The 19,326-nt window shown below is 51.7% G+C and overlaps 5 protein-coding genes across 5 annotated transcripts; 3 read left to right on the top strand and 2 right to left on the bottom strand.

Annotated features, from left to right (window-relative positions):
• Window positions 1-363: 363 nt before the first annotated feature.
• On the top strand, window positions 364-4,878 carry PpBr36_05241 (uncharacterized protein; the record flags this gene model as incomplete). The annotated part of the gene is made up of 7 exons (XM_029892398.1): window positions 364-394; window positions 803-966; window positions 1,038-1,205; window positions 1,367-1,524; window positions 1,668-1,730; window positions 1,821-2,495; window positions 3,369-4,878. 7 exons carry the CDS (start codon window positions 364-366, stop codon window positions 4,876-4,878), a joined length of 2,769 nt encoding a protein of 922 aa, XP_029749820.1.
• A 407-nt stretch (window positions 4,879-5,285) lies between these two features.
• On the top strand, window positions 5,286-5,601 carry PpBr36_05240 (uncharacterized protein; the record flags this gene model as incomplete). The annotated part of the gene is made up of 2 exons (XM_029892397.1): window positions 5,286-5,461; window positions 5,541-5,601. 2 exons carry the CDS (start codon window positions 5,286-5,288, stop codon window positions 5,599-5,601), a joined length of 237 nt encoding a protein of 78 aa, XP_029749821.1.
• Window positions 5,602-6,396: 795 nt separating this feature from the next.
• Window positions 6,397-8,349, bottom strand: PpBr36_05239 (uncharacterized protein; the record flags this gene model as incomplete). The annotated part of the gene is made up of 1 exon (XM_029892396.1): window positions 6,397-8,349. One exon carries the CDS (start codon window positions 8,347-8,349, stop codon window positions 6,397-6,399), a length of 1,953 nt encoding a protein of 650 aa, XP_029748960.1.
• Window positions 8,350-8,935: 586 nt separating this feature from the next.
• Window positions 8,936-9,836, bottom strand: PpBr36_05238 (uncharacterized protein; the record flags this gene model as incomplete). Its single annotated transcript, XM_029892395.1, has 5 exons — window positions 8,936-8,968; window positions 9,039-9,217; window positions 9,298-9,448; window positions 9,585-9,614; window positions 9,735-9,836. 5 exons carry the CDS (start codon window positions 9,834-9,836, stop codon window positions 8,936-8,938), a joined length of 495 nt encoding a protein of 164 aa, XP_029748959.1.
• A 6,378-nt stretch (window positions 9,837-16,214) lies between these two features.
• Window positions 16,215-18,347, top strand: PpBr36_05237 (uncharacterized protein; the record flags this gene model as incomplete). Its single annotated transcript, XM_029892394.1, has 1 exon — window positions 16,215-18,347. One exon carries the CDS (start codon window positions 16,215-16,217, stop codon window positions 18,345-18,347), a length of 2,133 nt encoding a protein of 710 aa, XP_029748956.1.
• Between the last annotated feature and the right edge of the window lie 979 nt (window positions 18,348-19,326).

The following is a 19,326-nucleotide window of genomic DNA, read 5'->3' as shown; positions in this document are numbered from 1 at the left end:
ATCCCCCCAAGCGTGTCCCTTGTGCCTGGCTAACAGCATGCGGGGAACGTTACAGTGGTCGTAGTTTAGATACATCGCAGGAAGCTGGCACCTATTGTAAGTAAGCTGCCCAAGTTCAGGGCCCACCCAATTTTTTTCCTGAGGCGACGCGCAACACAAACATAGACAGGCGCACGGCACGAGCCTACCGGGATACTTAGTCTTCTTTGTACTGCTCTATTCAGCGGCTGCAGAGTTCAGACGGGACTGTGGGAGATTTTCACGTATCAGAACGACACGCCGAATGCCTCAGGCCAAAAAAACCAAATGCCAACTCCACCTTGCAACCTTGCGCCCACGACGGGTGTCGCAAGTACTGCAATTATGCCACCGGTGATAGGTGCAAAAGCCATTTGTAAGATGGAAGAAGTACACATTAAAGTTCCCTGACAAAGGGCCGAACTCCGAACCAGTTCCGGCCGGGGATTTTACTCTGCGGGTAGATCAGACATACAATGGGTTGAAAGAACTCATGCCCAACATCGCACAAAGTTTGCCACGTGTGAACAAAAGGTTGGGATATGTCAGATGCTGTGAATGTTTTGGGGAACCGAGAGCAGACAAGTTTCATCTAAGCAACACATACATAGTATGTAGGTAATTAATTGTCATTACAAAAGCTTAGTAAAGGGTACACGTCCATATCAAACCTCAAAGTTTCCGGTACTAATCGCCTCAGGCATGGGTTGGCACCTGAGGTTATCTTTGACAAGGTTAAGGATCAGTAGGATCGGTGCAAGTGCAGGGTGGGTAAGCTAGAAAGGCTCGGCCGCATCCGAACTCCAATGGCCAGATCAGCTGCTCGATCAGCTGCCGGTCCACGTGATGAGCTTAGTGCGAAAAGTAGCCGGATCAATGCACACTGTATCCAATTCTTCGGCAACACCCAGCAGCAAGCTCGGACCAGGCCCAGCCAATGAGCGGAAAGTCATTTCTGAACGTTTGCCTGGTTTTTCCGCTCATCCACGCTCGTATGAAGCCATCCTAATACTTGACAGCAAAACACGGCATCGGCGACCAATTGTCCCGCCACCACCCGACCAAATCCCTTTTCTTCCGAAGCTGAGCATCAGTCTCACTTTGCTCACAAGATGTTCGCGGCGAGGTGTCTGCGCTCGACCTCGACGCGAGCCTTTTCGAGAAATGGCGCCGTCAACACATTGAAGGTGGATATTTTGCATCCTCTGTTTTTGCCCCGGACCTCCTCGATACGCCGACGCATGCCAACATGAAAAGCACCTGGCTGCAAAGCATTCGCCGGAAGAGAATGGATGCCTCTTCATCATGCATAGAACCTCTCGCTGACCTTGTCTTGCGTTCTACCCAGCGTTCAATCTCATCAAGCTCCGGTTCAGCAGCCGAAGCTTCCCCCGTCCGGCTCAACATCGCCGCGGCAGCGTCAACAGCTGTTGCCATTGGCTCAATTGCATGGTATTACCACCTGTACGGGCCTACGGCGAACGCAGGCTCGCCAGCTGAGGAGGGGTGAGTGTCTTTGGCTTGGTTGAATCCAACATCCAACGGGAAGGGAAGGCTACAATCAAGCACTGATTGCGGCATATATGGGATTGCTCGACTACGCGTCAACACACACAATTGAGATCATCAAAAGCTAACTGCGCATACAGTCTTCACCCAACAAAGTACCCATGGGTTCACGAGCAATGGTTCAAAACCTTTGATCACCAAGCGTAAGACACCCGGTTTTTTTTCTCGGCCGCCAAGATTCCGTGAGGAATCCCGTGCACAAGTCGCTAATATCAACCAAAACCGCACAATAGACTCCGCCGTGGTTTCCAGGTCTACCGGGAAGTTTGCGCGTCTTGCCACTCCCTCAGCCGAGTCCCCTACCGCACACTTGTCGGCAGCATTTTGACCGTCGATGAGGCCAAGGCTCTTGCCGAGGAGAACGAGTACGACACGGAGCCCAACGACCAGGGAGAAATCGAGAAGCGCCCCGGAAAGCTTTCCGACTACCTTCCTTCGCCGTACCCCAACGATGAAGCCGCCAGGTTCGCCAACAACGGCGCTCTGCCCCCGGATTTGTCGCTCATCGTCAAGGCCCGCCACGGTGGCTGCAACTACATCTTCTCCCTGCTGACCGGCTACCCTGAGGAGCCTCCTGCGGGTGCCCAGGTCGGTGCCGGTCTCAACTTCAACCCCTACTTCCCCGGCACAGGCATTGCCATGGCTCGTGTTCTCTACGACGACCTGGTCGAGTATGAGGACGAGACCCCCGCCACCACCTCGCAGATGGCCAAGGACGTCGTCGAGTTCCTCAACTGGGCAGCCGAGCCCGAGATGGACGACCGCAAGCGCATGGGATTCAAGGTCCTTGTCGCCACCAGCGTCCTCACTGCCATGAGCATCTGGGTCAAGCGCTACAAGTGGGCCGCCCTCAAGTCGAGGAAGGTTACCTACGACCCGCCCAAGGTCAGCTCGAAGCCTCAACGGTTGTAAGACTATAATTTGAGGTGGGTGAGAAGACTTTATAGATTTGATCGGGAGCCGGGTGGGGGAGTTAGACAGGAAAATAGGGGGAAGAGGATTCCCAAAAAGTCAGTGAGGCGGCCATTCTGCCTCGACCAAAAACCACCGAGGCTTTGCCTATACTGCTGCTTTCACTTGTCTCTTGTATGTTATATGGGCTCGCGTCTGCTCTGCCGAGTCAACGGAAAGGGCAGACCGGGTTGGCCACAGGGTGGTGTAGAGTGTATCAAGTTCCCTTTTTGTTGAGTCTGGATTTTCTGCGAATACATTAGTAGATCTCTAGGTGCTTAGAATCTTGCTGCTTTGTCTGTTGCGAGATGTCTCTGGGATTGTGAGGAGTCTGCCTCCCAAGAGTGGCTCACTTATATTGCTCTACAAGGTAGGAATTTGGCTGGTTACATATCCATTTACTCACTCAACAAACTGTAACTATGTACAGGTCAAAAAGCGGTTATCTTTCAAGCTTTGTATATCCATACAGTTACTATTACTTCCGATTTGAAGCGTATTTTTTTTCTCCTTCCATTGAATTCCCTCATTAGACATTAGGTATGGCAATTCCATCACCCATCTGGTCTTCAGCGCTGTCAATCAGCCGTAACTTGTACTGGCTGATGATTGTGGTCAATTCCAAGTCGCCACCAGCTCGAGATCGTCTCAACCGCACCATAGTTCACAACACCTTCTATTTATTTATTTTTTATTCTTTTTCCCCGCCCATTCTTTCTTCTCGCCTTGGGCTATCACTACATAAATAAAGCACTACCCCTGATCGATTTTTTCTTGTATCGAGCCTAAAACAATAAACGTGCTCGGCCGTGGCAATGGGGCCCGAAAAGCAACAAGGCCGGCCTAGGGTCTTCTCACATCCCGCTCACATCACCCACGATGGATGCCGCGCGGAGCCTGCTGCACGGGTTCAACGTCGACAACGACGAGACGCTGGATTTTCTAGCCAGTCTTGTGGCATCCGGGACGGCCTGTTCCGACGCTGTCAACAGCCTGTACCAAGCTGGTCTAATGGCGCCGGCTGAGGATTGGGACCTTATGATGCAATGCGCTGCTTCGCATGTGCAGCTTCATAACTATAAGGAGGCTCGGGATAGATATACACCGTCTTCGGAAGCAATGTTGAGCTGCTTGGACAAGTTGCTTGGTGGCAGCAGTATCGACTGTCTGGAGCCGAGCCATCCTAGTAACGTGGGTGAATTGGAGGGCCAACCTCCAAGTCGCCCAGTTAGATCGTCAAGCAGAAGAAGTCCTGCCAAGTCTCCTTTTTGGCTGGATGGGCCTCCGAATGCTAGAACTTTACTCCGCAGCAAGAGTTGGATAAAGAAACCCACCGCCGTTACCGAACTGGGGGAAAAGGTCCATCCCCACATTCTTCTTCCGCAAAATACGCCTACTGCATCAAGAACACAAATCCAGGGACATTTAGGCACAGCAAAAGCACCCACACTCCCACCACCAGTGCCATCAAAAACGCCACCCAAAGCTAAATCTGAAGTGATATCTCGCTACTTTGACCACTCACCACCAAGGTCGTCGCCAGGCAAAGGGGGCATCACCATATCCGGCCTACCCTTCCCTCCCCTCACGTCATCCAAGTTCGGCCTCATCCAGGAGGAGCTGGCGCACTCGCCGTTTGAGCTCCTCATCGCCGTGCGCCTTCTCATAAAAACGGCCGGCAAAGCCGCCATTCCGACGTTCCGCCGGCTCGTGGCCAGGTACCCGACCCCGGAGGCGTTCGCAGCGGCGGATCCGAATCAGCTGCTCGACATGATCCGCCACCTGGGCCTGGGCGTGGTCAGACGTGAGGCGATGTTGTGCTACGCCAGGATCTGGGTGGAGCGTCCGCCGCGGAGGGAGGTGAGGTATGGCGTGAAGAACTACCCGCGGCCGGGGGACGCGGCCGATGTCAAGGCTGGGGAGGAGTTTGGGCCTGAAGAGGAGGATGAGGCCATTTCTGGAGGCGAAATGGTTCGTCGTGGGCTCGGATCGGCATGGGAGATTGGTCACATCACGCAGGGCCCGTATGCCATCGACTCGTGGCGCATCTTCTGCCGGGACGAGCTGCTCGGTCGAGGAGAGGACAACGAGAAGGGGAACGGCGGGCAGTTTCAGCCCGAGTGGATGCGCGTGTTGCCGCTGGACAAGGAGCTTCGGGCATACCTCAGGTGGATGTGGATGCGTGAGGGCTGGGATTGGGACCCTGTCACAGGCGAGAGGGAGGTTCTGTCTGATAACCTAAGGCGCGCTGTCAATGATGGTAGAGTTGGGTATGATGATTCTGGCCAGTTGCAAATTCTTGAGAATGAGGTAGCAACGGCAGATGGCGCAAATACATGAGTGAAGGAGTGGTTTTGTGATTGCGGATTGCCGAATGGATTACACTACACTACCTGGCTGGCAGAATTCAGTATAAGGCAGGTACCGAGGATGGAACTCGTGCTACCAAACCAGGAAGTTGCGCCCCAGCAACTGTTTCGTGGCCGATGTTTTACAGAATGAGCATGGTCCCAGTGATGGACAAGTCTAAAGAGTGGCAGGAACTCAGTGCATCAGACAAATCAAATTCTCCACCAGTGCTCCTTGACCTCAGGGCATAGTTTACGTCTCTTCCGTATACAGGTATTTATACCAGACCACCACTATTCACAAAAAGCTCTCTTACTCCTACAGTTTTTGTTCGCAAATACACTCGTGTTTCCTTTGCCTCGAATCTCTTCTTGCAAAGAACCTAACCTGTTATCAAAATGCTTCCTCCAATCCTCAGAATGGCCGCCTTGGCTCTCCTCTTCCCCATGGTCAGTGCAGAGGGCGGCTTCACCAAGACGTGCTTCCTCGGTGGTGCCAGCCTCGACGACAAAAAATACCTCGGCACCACTTGCACCAACGAAAAGCACGAGATCTACGGCTATGACTATTCCGCGTAAGGCACTGCAGTACCTCTCTTCTCCTTCTCACTCGTTGAAAGCTTTTGTTTTCGATTCGACTGCTGACCCTAACAGCCTGAACCTCGATTGGTGCCTCACAAACGACGGAGGTCGGCTGGCGTTTGCATCCGAGTGAGTTTGGGGTGGTCTTTGATTTGATCATGTCTTTTAACAGCGACAGCATCAGCATCACTAACTGACCAAAACCACACCTCAAGTGGGAAATTCTCCGGATCATGCCATGAATGCAAATTTGACAAGAACTCGGAGAAAGGCAGGTTCAGTTGCAGGTGCTCGGATGGATCCGGTGAGCTGAAGGACAAAAGCCACGTGGAACTCGGTATGGTCGCCCTCCTTTTCTTGCTTGGTCCGAATCTCTATTAACCCATATCCTGGGGCAGATGATATCGTTTTCAACAAGAACGGAGCCATGGGCTGCTACGATCACGTAGCCAACAAGTCTAGGTGCAGGACTTGCAAGGAGTCGCGTTTTTGAAGTCTGGTGGACAGCACTGATTTGTTTGCAGCTGTCCGGAAGTGAAGGAGTAGTCGAAGGACCCGCTTCGACCGCAGCATTCTACAAAAGTGATGGAAACAGATTATGCTGGTTGACACTTGCGATTCTTGCGGCTGCCAACGGCTTTTCATGAGAGATAATCCATATTGAGCATAACATCACCTCCATTAGACCTATGAAGCTATGCAGCAACTCAAATAGACACGGTACGAAAAAAAGACCTTTCCTGAACGTCTAAGAAAAGATTCGAATAATAATCCTCTTACTAAGTCTAATATCTCCCTATTACGAGAGATGAAACGATAATACGGGATCAGAGTATCTGTTTCCTTGGAACAGAACTATATTATTATGAGTGAAGCAAATTGCTAAGCCATAAGCAACTCCAATGTAAAATTCTAAAGCGAATGATGATCATCTCTCCCTTAGGTCTGTTTTGATAACCAGGTCATCTTTCCCTTTCAAGTGCATGACAATGGTCAGACCCTCCAACCCAAAGTTACTATCCGTATCCTCAATCCCGCTGGCGACAGCCTTGGCCGAACTGGACGACAGGGACTGCCTCTCTGACATCATCTCCCGCAGCTGGTGCATCTCGGTCCTGAGCGCCAGGTAGCGTGACTTCCAGATGCACTCGTGGTTGTTATCGTAGTAAGCATCATCTGCCTCCTGTCCCAACGCTGTCGCCTTGTCCATAATGTGATGTTGCTGCTGTTGGTGAGTCGCCTCAAGCTGCTCCTCAAATCTGGCTTCCTCAATGCCATTCTTGACTACAGCAATCCGCTCCTCTGGCTCAATCTCATCAGTTAAAACTTGTCTGCCTCGACCAAAATGAGAGTACAATGCAGCAGGAGTTAGCCGCCCCCTCTCAAGCATCTGTTCCGAGGTCCGTCGTCCACTCTCGTCCGAAATCTCATTAAAACCTCCCGACTCCTCTTTGTCCCGCAGTTGAATTGCCTGTTGGAGTTCTTGGAAGCTCCGGCCCAGCGCATTGATTTGTTCCCGCGCCTGCTGGAGATGCTGCTTGCGACCCATCTGGGCGCTCACCAAGGACGGCTCGGCGCCATAGCTCTCGAACCCATCTTTGCCTTTGCCTTTACCGGCGAATCGAATAGTTGCCTGCGTATCCTGACGGCCACGGACGCCAATAGAAGGTACAAAAGAAGTGTCCGGGTGGCTCGGGCCCTTGGACTTTCTCCGCATACTGATGCTGTCTACCTCGCGACGGGTTCCGGTTTCAGACGACGCGGGACTATGGCGCTTTACCAGAAATTTAGGATCGGGATGGGTCTGGAAGGCTGTGGTGAAGCTCCTAACCGTCGAGGGATCTGTTATATAATCATCTCCACTCTGAAGCCACTCGAGGGCAGTGTTACCTTCGATAATGGACATGACGTTGGCAGCTCCGGCAAGTTTACCAGCCTTCTCTGTCAGTAACATCTCACTTCCCGGCGTGTGAATCGCCATGGCTTCTTCCGCCTTCAAAATCGGTTGTTCGTCAACACTACAGTATGACTGTGACCTGGAATCAACAGGTACGAACCCTCGCGAGGTCTTTCTGAGCAGCATCTCCCGGGACTGCTCACTGTCTGGTCTCCTGTTGACACCAGGCTCCGGAGCTATGCCACTGCTGCCAGCTGTGTTTTCATCACCGATGCCCTGAATGTATTCCCATTCCTCATGCCGCGGCTTCATCGTCTGTGTAGGTGCCATGGGATAGAACGGCGATGGGAGCTTAGATCGAATCTCAGTCGCTTCGAAAATAAACGACCTCCGCCCCTTATCATCACTCTCAGCTTTATGCTCCTCGTTGTGCTTATGCTGGTACTTGCGCAGCGGTTCCGCCCGCGGTTCGGCGTCGGTGCCATGCCATTTCGATATGTGCCGCAACTCGGACATCGCGGCGCGCTCGTTCATGCCAGGCTTCGACTGGACCTGCGCCGATGGTCGAACCTTCCTTTGGTCAGCCAGGATAAACGGGTTGTTGGAAAGGCTGCCGCCAAGCTGTTTCTTGGAGTTGAACCAAGGTAAGAAATAGAACTTTGGCGCCAGGCGTTCACTACCACCCGCCGGGATTTGTGACTCAATATCCTCAGTGTTGGCGAGTATAGAACGCTCTGTAGAGGCATATTCGACAGCAGTGGGTTCGTCAGGTGGCGTCCTGTCGCGGCTTGTATATTCAACTCCGCCCTCCATGGCCGGGTGCGCGTAGTCAATGGCGACAAAGTTTTTCTGAGTGTCTGCGGCGTCTTTGGGGATCTCGCAGATGCATGTCGGACATAGGGCGTGACCGCACGAGTGGCACAAGCTCCTTGAAGATGTGATGGCGCGGCAGATGTGGCAGATCCGTGGTTTTGCTGTCGCCATGAGTCTTGTCAGTAAGCTGCGGTGAGTTCGGTTGGATCTTGTCTGCCAAGCTCAGCATGTAAAGCGCCAATATCGATGTAGGGGTTGAAAGTCAAGAATGTCGAAGTAAAGAAGCTGTGGAGTAAGCATTGGTGAGAGTAATGGTTGCTGTCCGGGCACTCGGGAAGCTCGTCAAACACCAGCTGCCTTCATTGACTTGCAGAAGCTGTACTAAATTGTTGGCATCATGATTGCACCTTCCTGTTTGCCCCTGCATTAGCTTCAGGGTAGTAGCGACCTGCGAAAAGTAATAGGCCTTGAATTCGAGTTCCTCCCCAAATCCATCAAAGACTCCGAAGTCGGAATCATCGATCTGTGCATATCCAGAATAGCTTTCTAGTCTGGAACATGCAGCGCTGCGCGAGGCAATTGCACGCTGATGGGAACAGAGTGCCGACATGGAGGAATTATATTGAATAAATTCTGACAAGCAAGCAACAGCGCCATGATCTGTGGTTCTGCGGCGATGGTAACGATAACAAACGAGTCTTTTTTGCTATTCGCAGTATGTTACAACGACAATCCGTGGGACGTCTATAAAACCAGTCTATTTGAGCACAGCCTGAAGACTCTCCAGAACCTATATCGACAAAACGTCAGCAACTCGGGCCATCATATTACCAAAAGTTGGTATGCAGGGCATTTCTTACCTCCAGCTCAATCTTAGCCTCAGCAATGTCCTGCTCGCTTCCGTTACCGTTCGCAACCTTGGTGGCCTCGGCGATCTGTGCCTTGACGGCCTCGGCGCTGAAGTCCTCAAGAGGGAAGCCCTCAGTGGCGTTGATGCTCATGCTGGAGTTGGGCTGGACGACGGCGAATCCTCCGGCAACTGTAGTGATCATGTCTTGTTAATCACAGGCTCTTTCAATTGACGTATCGTAGCTTTGGGTGTTTCAGTGGTCCACATACGGAAGAACTGCTTGCTGCCGCTCTCCTCAACAATCTCAACCAGACCAGGCTTCAGCTGCTCAATTGAGGGAACGTGGTTCGCGAGGACACCCATCTCACCCGACTCGGCGGGGATGTTGACCTGCACAACATCCTGGGATTTGTAGATAGACTGTATTGATGGGGTTTGTTGCGGCGATTAGCTTCCCATCATGCGCTGCGAGGTTTCCATGTCCGAGATATTCCGGGGGGAACTTTTTGTTTAATCGAAATCAAAACGCGGACGAGCTGCCTCCAATCTTTCATACCTGGTGAGGAAGCGACAAGCTCAGCTTAATCTATATTGCATTTGACATTGACAAATGTTAGTAAACATCGTTGAGCTCAATACAAATCGTGGCGCAGAAAAAATACAACAGCTCCCCGAAGCTCTCCGAAGGGTAAAAACACGAACGCACCTTGTCGGCAACGGCCTCGGCGTACCCTCTCCTCTGCAGAGGGGCCCGGATGGCGGCCGGACGGGCCCTGAGGACTGTTCTGGCGACGCGAAGGGAGTTCATGGTGGTGTCGGCGGTCAATTGACTGGCGGGCGTTGATGCGTCGACTTTGTTTGCAGTCGTGTACCGTATTTGCGGGCACGTCGTTGGACCATCGACGAAAGCTTTCGCAATTTGCCGGGCCGAGCGTCAATCTCACCACGTGACTGATCACGAGATTTGCTGACGACTTACTCTGCCAAGCCTGAGAGCATCACCTTATATGAGGCGCATTCATTTGAGGCTTGCGTATTACTGTGTGGCCGTGCACATGCCCGTAGACTTTGATGACATATCAGATCGTCACTGAACTTACCCTGTACTTTACTTGCATGTCCATCCTCATGTGCGCCTTGCTTCATAGTCCTGCACAGTGAGCATCTGTGTGACCGCTTCGTCAGTCCAACTTTTATTCCCCCACAGGGGCGACGCCATCTCATCATAGATGAGGTGGTTACCATGGTCCAAGGACTTTGCCAACAAGGCACAACAACAACCAGATGGCAAATCAAACCAAAGGACATGTCACGAGAATTTCTGATGCTAGCAATTCCGGCCAGGCGGGCACGGCGGCTAGGAATAAAAAAGCAAGGACAAACAATGAAATAAAATAAAGCCAAGGCAGCCCAGCGTCCAAAGGTTTGCCGCCAAAACAGACATGCCAAGTAAGTAGTCGATCTACCTGTCAATTGACCATCGTTAAGTCAGACATGTTCATGCACCACCTTGCGCAGAGGCTTGCATTCCCGCCGGGATGCCTTTTGAGCCAAGGCTGTAGCCGAACGCAAAACAATAACAAACCGTGCCATGATAAAAGATACGAACCGAAGAAGCAAGTTGCACTGCGACATTTTGGGGATTTCAGGGTCCATATTTCGGGAATAGAATCCCACAAATAGATGTCGTCGCACATCAGACGATTGGCAGCCATCGCCAAGGCCCGGCGCCAAGATGCAAAAAGCCGAGTAAGCTTTCAGTGGCGGCCCTTCCCAGTATGCCCTCGGGAATGCCTCAAAAACCGACCATACTTTCATTCTCTTTTACTACTTTTGGCAACTGAGAACTTTGACAGGAGCACCCTGGCGGGCGTAGCTGGTATGGTATTACTTTGAGGAACGTACAGCTGATCGATCTTGACTTTTGAGTGGGGCGTGGAAAAGAAGAGTTCGACTCTTGGTCTGGGGCTGAAACCGTTTGCAAGCGATCGCCAGTCGCTAATCCAAGCCCTGGTTGACAATGGGGCCACCGACTATTTTTGCAAACTAAAAAGTCCGAAATCTGCCATACATACTGAAATACTACGGAGTGCTAGGTATACGCAGTAGTGTGCTGGCCATCCCGAGCAGAGGCGGTGCCAAGGACGTAGTTGACCCTGTCACTCTAGGAATAATCACATCCGCCCCTAAGACTAGTCAGGGAAACACAGGCTTGCTTATATGGCACACTAGCGGTGGAAATAGATTCCTCGCCGGTTCTCGGGAACAAAAGTTGCCTGCTGCTGGTAGAGCACTAATCTACTGCACAATTGTTCGGAATAGTAGCCAGGCAAGAAAATAGATCGTACTGCAGACCGCCAATTTGAGAGCCTTGGACCGAGGGTGGCTGGCTAGGCCGACGGACAGCGTCAAGGCAGCACAGATGAGATGAGGTGGCAGCCCCAATGCTTACTACTACTGGATGAAGCCGATGGATCACCAAAGTCCGACGGCGGGATCGTTGGATTGAAGCTCCCATTTTTTTTGCTGCAATGTAACGACTCGCTGCGGCCTCCGTTTGCGACATGCAAAACGGTCCGATTGAGAAGAAAAAAAAAAGAAAAAGAAAAAAGGGCACAGGCAAAGAAGAAAAGCTCGGGAAAAAGAACCGATCCAACACAGAGCTCCCTGCCTCCGCCTCCGCCTCCACCGTCGACTGTCATCCTGTCTTCACCGCTCCGACGAGTAGCAACTAAAGTGCCGAAATCCCTATTTTCCTGCTGAACGCCTTCGCGCCACTTGTGCCATCCAATCGTTATACAAACATTCGTGCAGGCGAAAATGGTGTTTCGCAAGAGGGGGTCTTTTGACTCTTTTCTGCATCCTACTTTTGTAACAGTGCATCGGTGCATGCTCGTTGTGGTTTCTAGGCGTATGTTGATCTTTCGGTGTTTAATGATTGCGTCTTCTCTAGACCTCGGAACCAGAATATGCGTCTTTCGACCACCTTCCAAAACCCCATCTGCTACTGCCCTGCGGCATGAGATACTACCAAAAGGTTAATACTTTGGGGGTGAGCACCAATACCTTACCTGTGCGCCCACTCGCTTGCGTCTGAGGATGCCCTCCGCATTGCGCCTCCACAATGGAAGGACTGCTCTCCTTAGAAGAAATCCTCTGCCCTTGCTTTGTATGGAACAAGGAAGTAAGAACAAAACAACATGCAGCAATCAGAATGCGGGGTTTTCCAAGGTCATCGTCAACACGTGTTCCCCTGCGACGATTGTTGCCGCAGGGAAACGTGGGGGTGCTCTGCAGGAAATTGGGTATTCATTCATTTGCGGATTTACCTCCCTTCTCGGGGTGGTTTGCTTGCACTTCACCCAAACCCCAAAGTTGACATTTGACTGCAAGCCGCGTGGCCCCCTTTGAGACAGCTGAGATAGGGGGACAGGGGCGGTCGAGGATTGGTGCATTGGCATCCAGCGGTCACGACGATTTGCAATCTAACTGTGGGGGGACGGCCAATGGATGACCGAACTTGAGACTGCCCGCGTAAATGGAGAGGAAGGTCCGCCTGGCCAACCAACCAAGCTCGGTCGTTTGTTTTGAATGGCGACAGAAATAGGAAGGAACCAGAGCAAGGAAAGGAAAAGAGACAGCTGCATCTACTTTGTCATTTGCAAGTCTCACCATGGAGAGGAGACATGCATACGAGACTAGGCCCAACTCGACAAGTTTGAAGCCATCAAAAGCCATGGAAACAAGGAGCAAATTGCTGCGCGGTGACGGTGCCGATCATGGTCACGCTGCCAGTGCGTGACTAGCAACGGGCGCACCAAAAAGAAGCAAGATTGCCTACTATCTTCTATCCCATTCACCTAAGCCCCCCCACGTAGTGAGTGCCCAATGGACGCTTCGACGAGGCCTTCGAAGGGCCTTCTGAGCGCGTTTGAGCACAAGCAGCCAGCACGTGTCAACAAAAAAAAACATCCCCAAACAACCCCAAGGTCAATTGGTTAGCCGCTACTCCTGCTGTACAACCGGCAAGTCGCGGGGCTGTTCCGGAGGAGGTGGACGCTGCGTTAGCGTGTGGTGCTGATGGTACTGCTGAATATTTGTGTGACACAGCACAGCGCCTGCAAGCCATAAACAGTAATAAGGTGTGATTTGTATACAGGTAGGGGCATCTCATGCAGTCGGCTAAAAGGCAAGCGACAAACAAAAGGATCGAGCGGAAAGGGCTCTTCTCTCAGTGCATTTGCAATGTGGATACAACTATGAGAGTAAATCGGAGGGTTTTGCGCCAATCGCGTCGTTTTTAGATCAGAAACCGGAAAACGGTGCTTCCTGGATCGCTAACGAGTCGTGATGGGGGTGGCATTTTCATGCTCGCGAGCAGGTGCCAAACAGTGAAATATGGCTTGAACATGGAAAAGCAAAACCCACAAGAGAGAAAAAGCAAGCTGTGCTAGCAGTGCTGCGCTGCGCTGCGCTCCCCCCCTCCCTTGCCCTGCCTTGTGAGCAACGCAGCTAGCCAGCCACCCTCCTCAATGCAATGGAACCCCACGAATGCAATGCATGTGCTCCATCCTTAGTCCCGGTACCTCACTTACACTACTGCTCTCTACGCAAACCAAAGTATACGCACCTTACCCAGCCAAATATACCTGCAGTTTCGATTGGCAGGGAGTGTACAAGCGCCTGTGCGTGCATGCTTCCAAGCTTCATGTTTGAGATGGAAGGATGAGTAGTAGAGGCGACCGTGAGTGATGTGCAGGATCTGCAAGGTCTGCAAGCCACCCACCACCGAGCAGTCTGTCTGCACACCGTCTTCTCTATGACTTCCGAGCACCGTTTTTGCGGCGGCAGCTGTTTGTGTAATGGCTTGGCAGAAACACTATTGAGCATTTGTGCGATATATACAAACGATGAGCTGTGGTAGACTTCGGTTAAAACGGTCTTGGCAAATGTTTTTCAATAAGGCAGAAACAAAGAAAGCGGATGGTTTCTGGGCAAATGAGATCATTACAATTCTTGCTTTGAGCGACGGCTGAGTAGATGATTCTAAGCGTGGCGTTTTTTAAATCATCAGTCATCCTCAGGCTTCTCCCGACTGTAGCTAACATCACAGCGTACGTAAGGCATGACGGGAAGCCCAGCGATTGGATATGAACCGGAGGCAAAATGCAAAAAAATGGCTGAGGCTTTTTGTTTATAACGAACAAGCGGCTGAAGGCAAAATCCTAGTTTTTGTCTTCTTCTGTACTGTCGTGTGCCCTCCCTGTTGGTCGAACATGACTGGAATCGTAGGACCGAATCTTCTGGCTTGCCAGGATATGCTCACGTCTCTTGACCCTTTTGGCCGACGGGCCCCCGATTATATGAAGGGTCCAATCTGATCGAGAATGAGCCATGACTTGACCGCAACAAATGGTAAAAAAAAAAAAAAAAAAAAATTTGCCCGTAAGCGGGTAGAAACGGAGGGTCTCGGACAGTCTTGAAATTATCTTGATTCAGTAATTGTTGCTTTCGGATATGTACCTATTTGGCCCCCCTCTCTTTTCATTTCCTCGCGTAAATTCTTCGTAATAGCAGCTAGGCATTGCTTACGCGATGATTCATTTTCTTGACCGCTGAAATCTCTTCCCTTGACGGCTGGGGGCCTGGAGAACATTCCGACAAACAGGAGACTGCCAAATTCCAAGACGGAGCTTGTGCTCATTTCCTGGCTTGGTGGAATCTCCATCTAAAGACTAAGCGGCTGTCGGACAAAGTGGTCCAGATGGTTGGGAAACCCTTTTGCAAGTCCGGCTTGGCTGCATCGCTGGAACTTCGGAACCCGATCCCCTTGAGATTTGTTGTCGGGAACGCTGGATGGGGCTCGAGGTTTGGTGTGGCCTGTGCACATTTTCCCACTGCTTTTCTCGCAGTAACCAGAAGCGAAATTGAGAGTTGAGTGCTCCAATGTGGGACGAAAGTCTTTTTTTTTTTTTTTTTTTTTTTTTTTTTTTTTTTCTCGTCTCCTTCTGGTTGCTGCTGTCTCCACCCCTATCCTGTATGAAGCCATGACTTGAGTGTGACTTGAGTTCCCACCGTTTCCGACCCTACCGTTTCTGCTCCGGCGTCAGCCGTCTAATCAAACGCTGTTTAGGACTACCATAAATCCTCACCACATGCATCTCCGCCGGTTCCGTTTTGCAGTAAAAAGACAGGCTTTTCTTGCTTGTCCTTACAGGTTTATACCTGCCCCAACAGGTATCAACTAGGCACCTATTCAATCAATAAATCAAGGCTAGATTCCAGTCCGCCACCTTCTTCTTGATTTCTTCAACTCTCTTCAAGCTTCGACTCTAATATTTATTTTCTTGAAACACTCCTATATTACCCATTTTCTATTCATATCCGTGCGACAATTTGGATCGCCGTTTCCAAGCATTCAAGACCTGCGCCCCTCTGCTTATCCGCTTTTAGTAGCGACGTCACTTTGCAAGTAACAGGGGACAGGGCCCTAAGCGGCAAAAAAAAAAAAGCCTCCACTAGTACCATTAGGACAGGGACCACCCGACCCAGCCAGGGGGACGGAGGGGCAACCCACCACTTTGCTTGACGGTCGACGGACTCTGCCACCGTCGTTTTCGCCTGAACAACTAAATAACTCCTGCGACGCGCACAACCTACACACCCTCCATTGTTTCCAGATCTCTTCGATCCTGCCCTATAATCTACTCCCACTGCCAAAAAATCATCTCGTCCTTGAAAACACTTCGCCTCATAAAATAAGCCCAACGCCATACTGCCAAGCCCAAGGCACGGCCAACATTTTCTGTGCTCTCTGGTATCACCAGAGTCTTACTACTCTTTCAAATCCTTTAATCCCTTCGCCTCGACGATTCTCTTGCCCTTGAATATGTCTCTCCAGTTATAGTGACACGGTCCGTTTTGGACACACCCAACACCAAGCACTGTTGCACTCAGTATAGCTTGTTGATATCAACATTGCCGACCAACTGAGCACAAGCTCTCACTGCCTGTGTAGTCCTCAGCTCAGCACACTCAAGTGTATAACTTCATATGAGATACATCGCCGCCTCAAATATCCTTTCTCCAGAAACCTCTCTTGCTCCCTTGTGCAATACCACCAACCACATCTTCAACACATAGCTCACCTTCCGCTTCAAGCTCGAACCTACAAGGCACAGTTACCATGTCGAGCCATAGGATTCACGACATGGCCACCTCAAATGTTCTTGCGTGGAGCGCGCACGCCTCCAACGGGATCATCAGCGAAGACGACGCCGCCGCCGACGCCGACGAGCCCGACTTAAAACCCCTTGGCATGTCTCCCGCAACCAAGAAGTTCCAGAAGACGGCAGTACCCAAGGTACCCGAGAGCGCCTCACTCCTCACCAAGGCTCTCCAGAGCCCCTCCGAGGACGACTCGTATGACACCTACTCGCACATCAAGCCTCCGAGAAGACGACGATCTTTTGCTAGCACCATTAGCATCGCCTCTACTGCCGAGTACTCGTGCGACACTGGCTTGACGACACCCGCCAGGACCAGCTCTCCCAGCCCTCGCCTTCCCCAGAAGGAGGTATTTGAGCCTACAGCTCAGGCCCCTCGCAAGGAGGAGAAGAAGAGGTGCATTTCTTTTGCTTGCGCCGCTCCCAGACCCACGCCTGTCATTGCTGCGCCTGCTCCCAAGCCTGCTGCTGCAGAAGTGCCCCAGAAGAAGTCCAGCATTCGGTTCGCGTGCAACTCTCGCCCTGCAGCTGAACAGACTAAGCCGGCCCGGAACACGCCGCCCCCGGCGACTTTGTCCACGCCGCCCACAATCAAGAAATACCGCTCACCTTCAGCAAACTCGCGCTCTGCTCGCTCCGTCACTCCCAAGCGTTCGTCTAACAGCCCTGTGGCTACTCGCAAGGGCTGGTTTACTGCTGATTTCAAGGACTTGCAAGCCGAGGGCTCTCGATTCCACGAGTTCGCCAGCGACGAGGTCCAAGATGATGACTGGATCAGACAGGATGAGACGAATCAAAGGTGTAAGCTGACGATTGACGACACCTTGGTCAAGGAGTTGGCAATTCGCAAGTTGGGCAAGGAGGCTGAGGAGGAGGCCGAACAGGAGGAGGAGGAGGACGATGCCAACGACGACGAAGCCGGGGATGACTTGGAAGACGCCGATGACGACGAGGACGAGGATGAGAACGAGGACGAAGATGAGGAAGATTTGGATTTGGATGATGACGAGTCCAAATATGGTTCAGAGCCCGAATCAGAAGGCTACCGTACCGATGAAGAAGTCGGGTTCGCCGATTCGGATGACGAAGACGATGAGTTGGTTTTGTGGTGGCCCGGTACATCCAGTGGCTCCAAGACTGCCATCGCTTCGCTCTCGCGTCGCATGTCAATCGGTCAATCCCTTGGCAACATGTCGGACTCATCGGCCTTCTCCCCCGGATGCACTCTCGAGAACCGTATGAGAATCCCTCGCTCTTCTCCACGCGCCACTCGTCGGCCTGGTACTCCTGAGCTTCCTGACAGCACCGACTTTGTCTGCGGTACTCTTGACGAGGACCGGCCTCTTGAGGACGAGTACATGTCGTGCATGGCGGCCAAGAGGCAGGAGAAGCTCAGACTTATTCCTCAGGATTTCGACCCTAGTTTCCCGACATCAGACCCCGAGGACGACGATGACGAGGCCTTTAAGCCACTCCACCGCATCAGTGATGAGCATGTGTGGCTTCATGGCGAGCTGGAGGATCTGGACCATGAGGGCGACGAACGCCACGATCGTTCCAAGAAGAAGGTCACCTCTCCCAGGCGGATGCATTCTCCTCCTCCCAGGGCCCGCGGCAGGTCTCCGCCACCTCGTCGTCTCTTTGACAGGCACTCTCCTCCTCGCCGCATGCGCTCCCCACCTCCACCTATGGCAAGTGCATCGCCTCAAGCCTCGCCCATCGGAGGACAAGGAGTCGTTTTCAAGTCGCTTGCCTTCCGCCCTGGCTTGACACACACCAAGTCTCTTCCTCGGGCTCCTGCCATTTTCACCCACCTCAAGACTCAACACCAGCACGCTCAACAGCGCAAGAAGTCTACCGCGTCGCACAAGGATAAGCGTCACGTTCGCGGTGCCATTGATATCGTCAAGGGCCTCGAGCAGCGCCGTCAGCGTCGTCGGGAAAAGCTCTCGCGCCAGCAGTGCAATCGCGCCAGGAAGGGCCTTGCCCAAGAGAAACGTCCCGCTCCTGGCAAAGGCGCTGAGCGCATGCGGGAGCTTGGACTCCTTATGGCCGGCAAGATCGGCCCAGGCAATTACGTCCTGTCCGTTTAAGCAATCTATCATACATTCTCTTTGTACTTTTCCTTTGTTTCACAGCCTACAATACATGTGCATCTTATGGGGGCCGGAGGGTTATAGCGTGTTTTTTTTGGCGTTTTTTTCTTCATTTTTTAAAGCATCGATCTCATGGTTAAGATCCTTTATACCATTCGCTTCTACGGTATATATATCGCGCACAGCCTTGTCTTTCTTTTTACTTGTTTTACTGTATATACCCAGACTTTGTTTCTTTCATTCATATTTTTTCCTTTGTTTTCTTTTTTCGAACCAAAGCCAGTGCGGTCTTTATCAAGGGCGGCTTCTTTTTACAAATCGGTACGGTCATATCACGCATTGTTACGAAACGGGATACCCAAGCCAGAGGGAGGCTCAGCATCAGCATAGCTATATTGGGGGGCACTTTATTTTTCTCATTTGTGCATTCGGGATAGGTGGATATTGCTCATTTCTTTTTATCTAGGGTATCATGGCGGGCGAAAAGGAGGTCATCATAACGGTTGGGAGGATTTGGTAGCAATGTCCAAAACGGGCTTCAACATTCAATGCTACATCATTCGATGTTCACTAAACAAAGTGCTATATGATATCATGCATGCCTCGACGCCCAACACTTGTCCCTGCATACTGACGTCTGGAAATGTGCAGAGAAGATTTACCTTTCTGCCAAGAGTCCAAGAGTACATACAGTACGTGGCTTTAACGACACGTAATGGGCTTGAGCTTAATCATGGCTGGCGATCGTCTGCAAGCCTAGGAAGCCTAGTCGGATCTCGGCGACTAACCCAAGATGAGCCCTGGAAGATTTCGACCGTTTCAGCCCGTCCGTACATAATTTTCGTTGTTGGTGGTCATCTGAAGGTTGGATGAACCAAAACAGAACTTGAGACGGTAAGAAGGATAGAGAAGGGAAAGAAAAAAGGACCGTCGCACCCAAGGTTTGTACGAAGATGCTGGAAGCATCAGTAAAGCC

Source organism: Pyricularia pennisetigena, chromosome 6 (assembly GCF_004337985.1).
Source record: "Pyricularia pennisetigena strain Br36 chromosome 6, whole genome shotgun sequence".
In the NCBI taxonomy this organism is placed as follows: Eukaryota; Fungi; Ascomycota; class Sordariomycetes; order Magnaporthales; family Pyriculariaceae; genus Pyricularia; species Pyricularia pennisetigena.
Note: the sequence above shows the minus strand (reverse complement) of the source record. Positions and strands in the feature narration are given on the sequence as shown.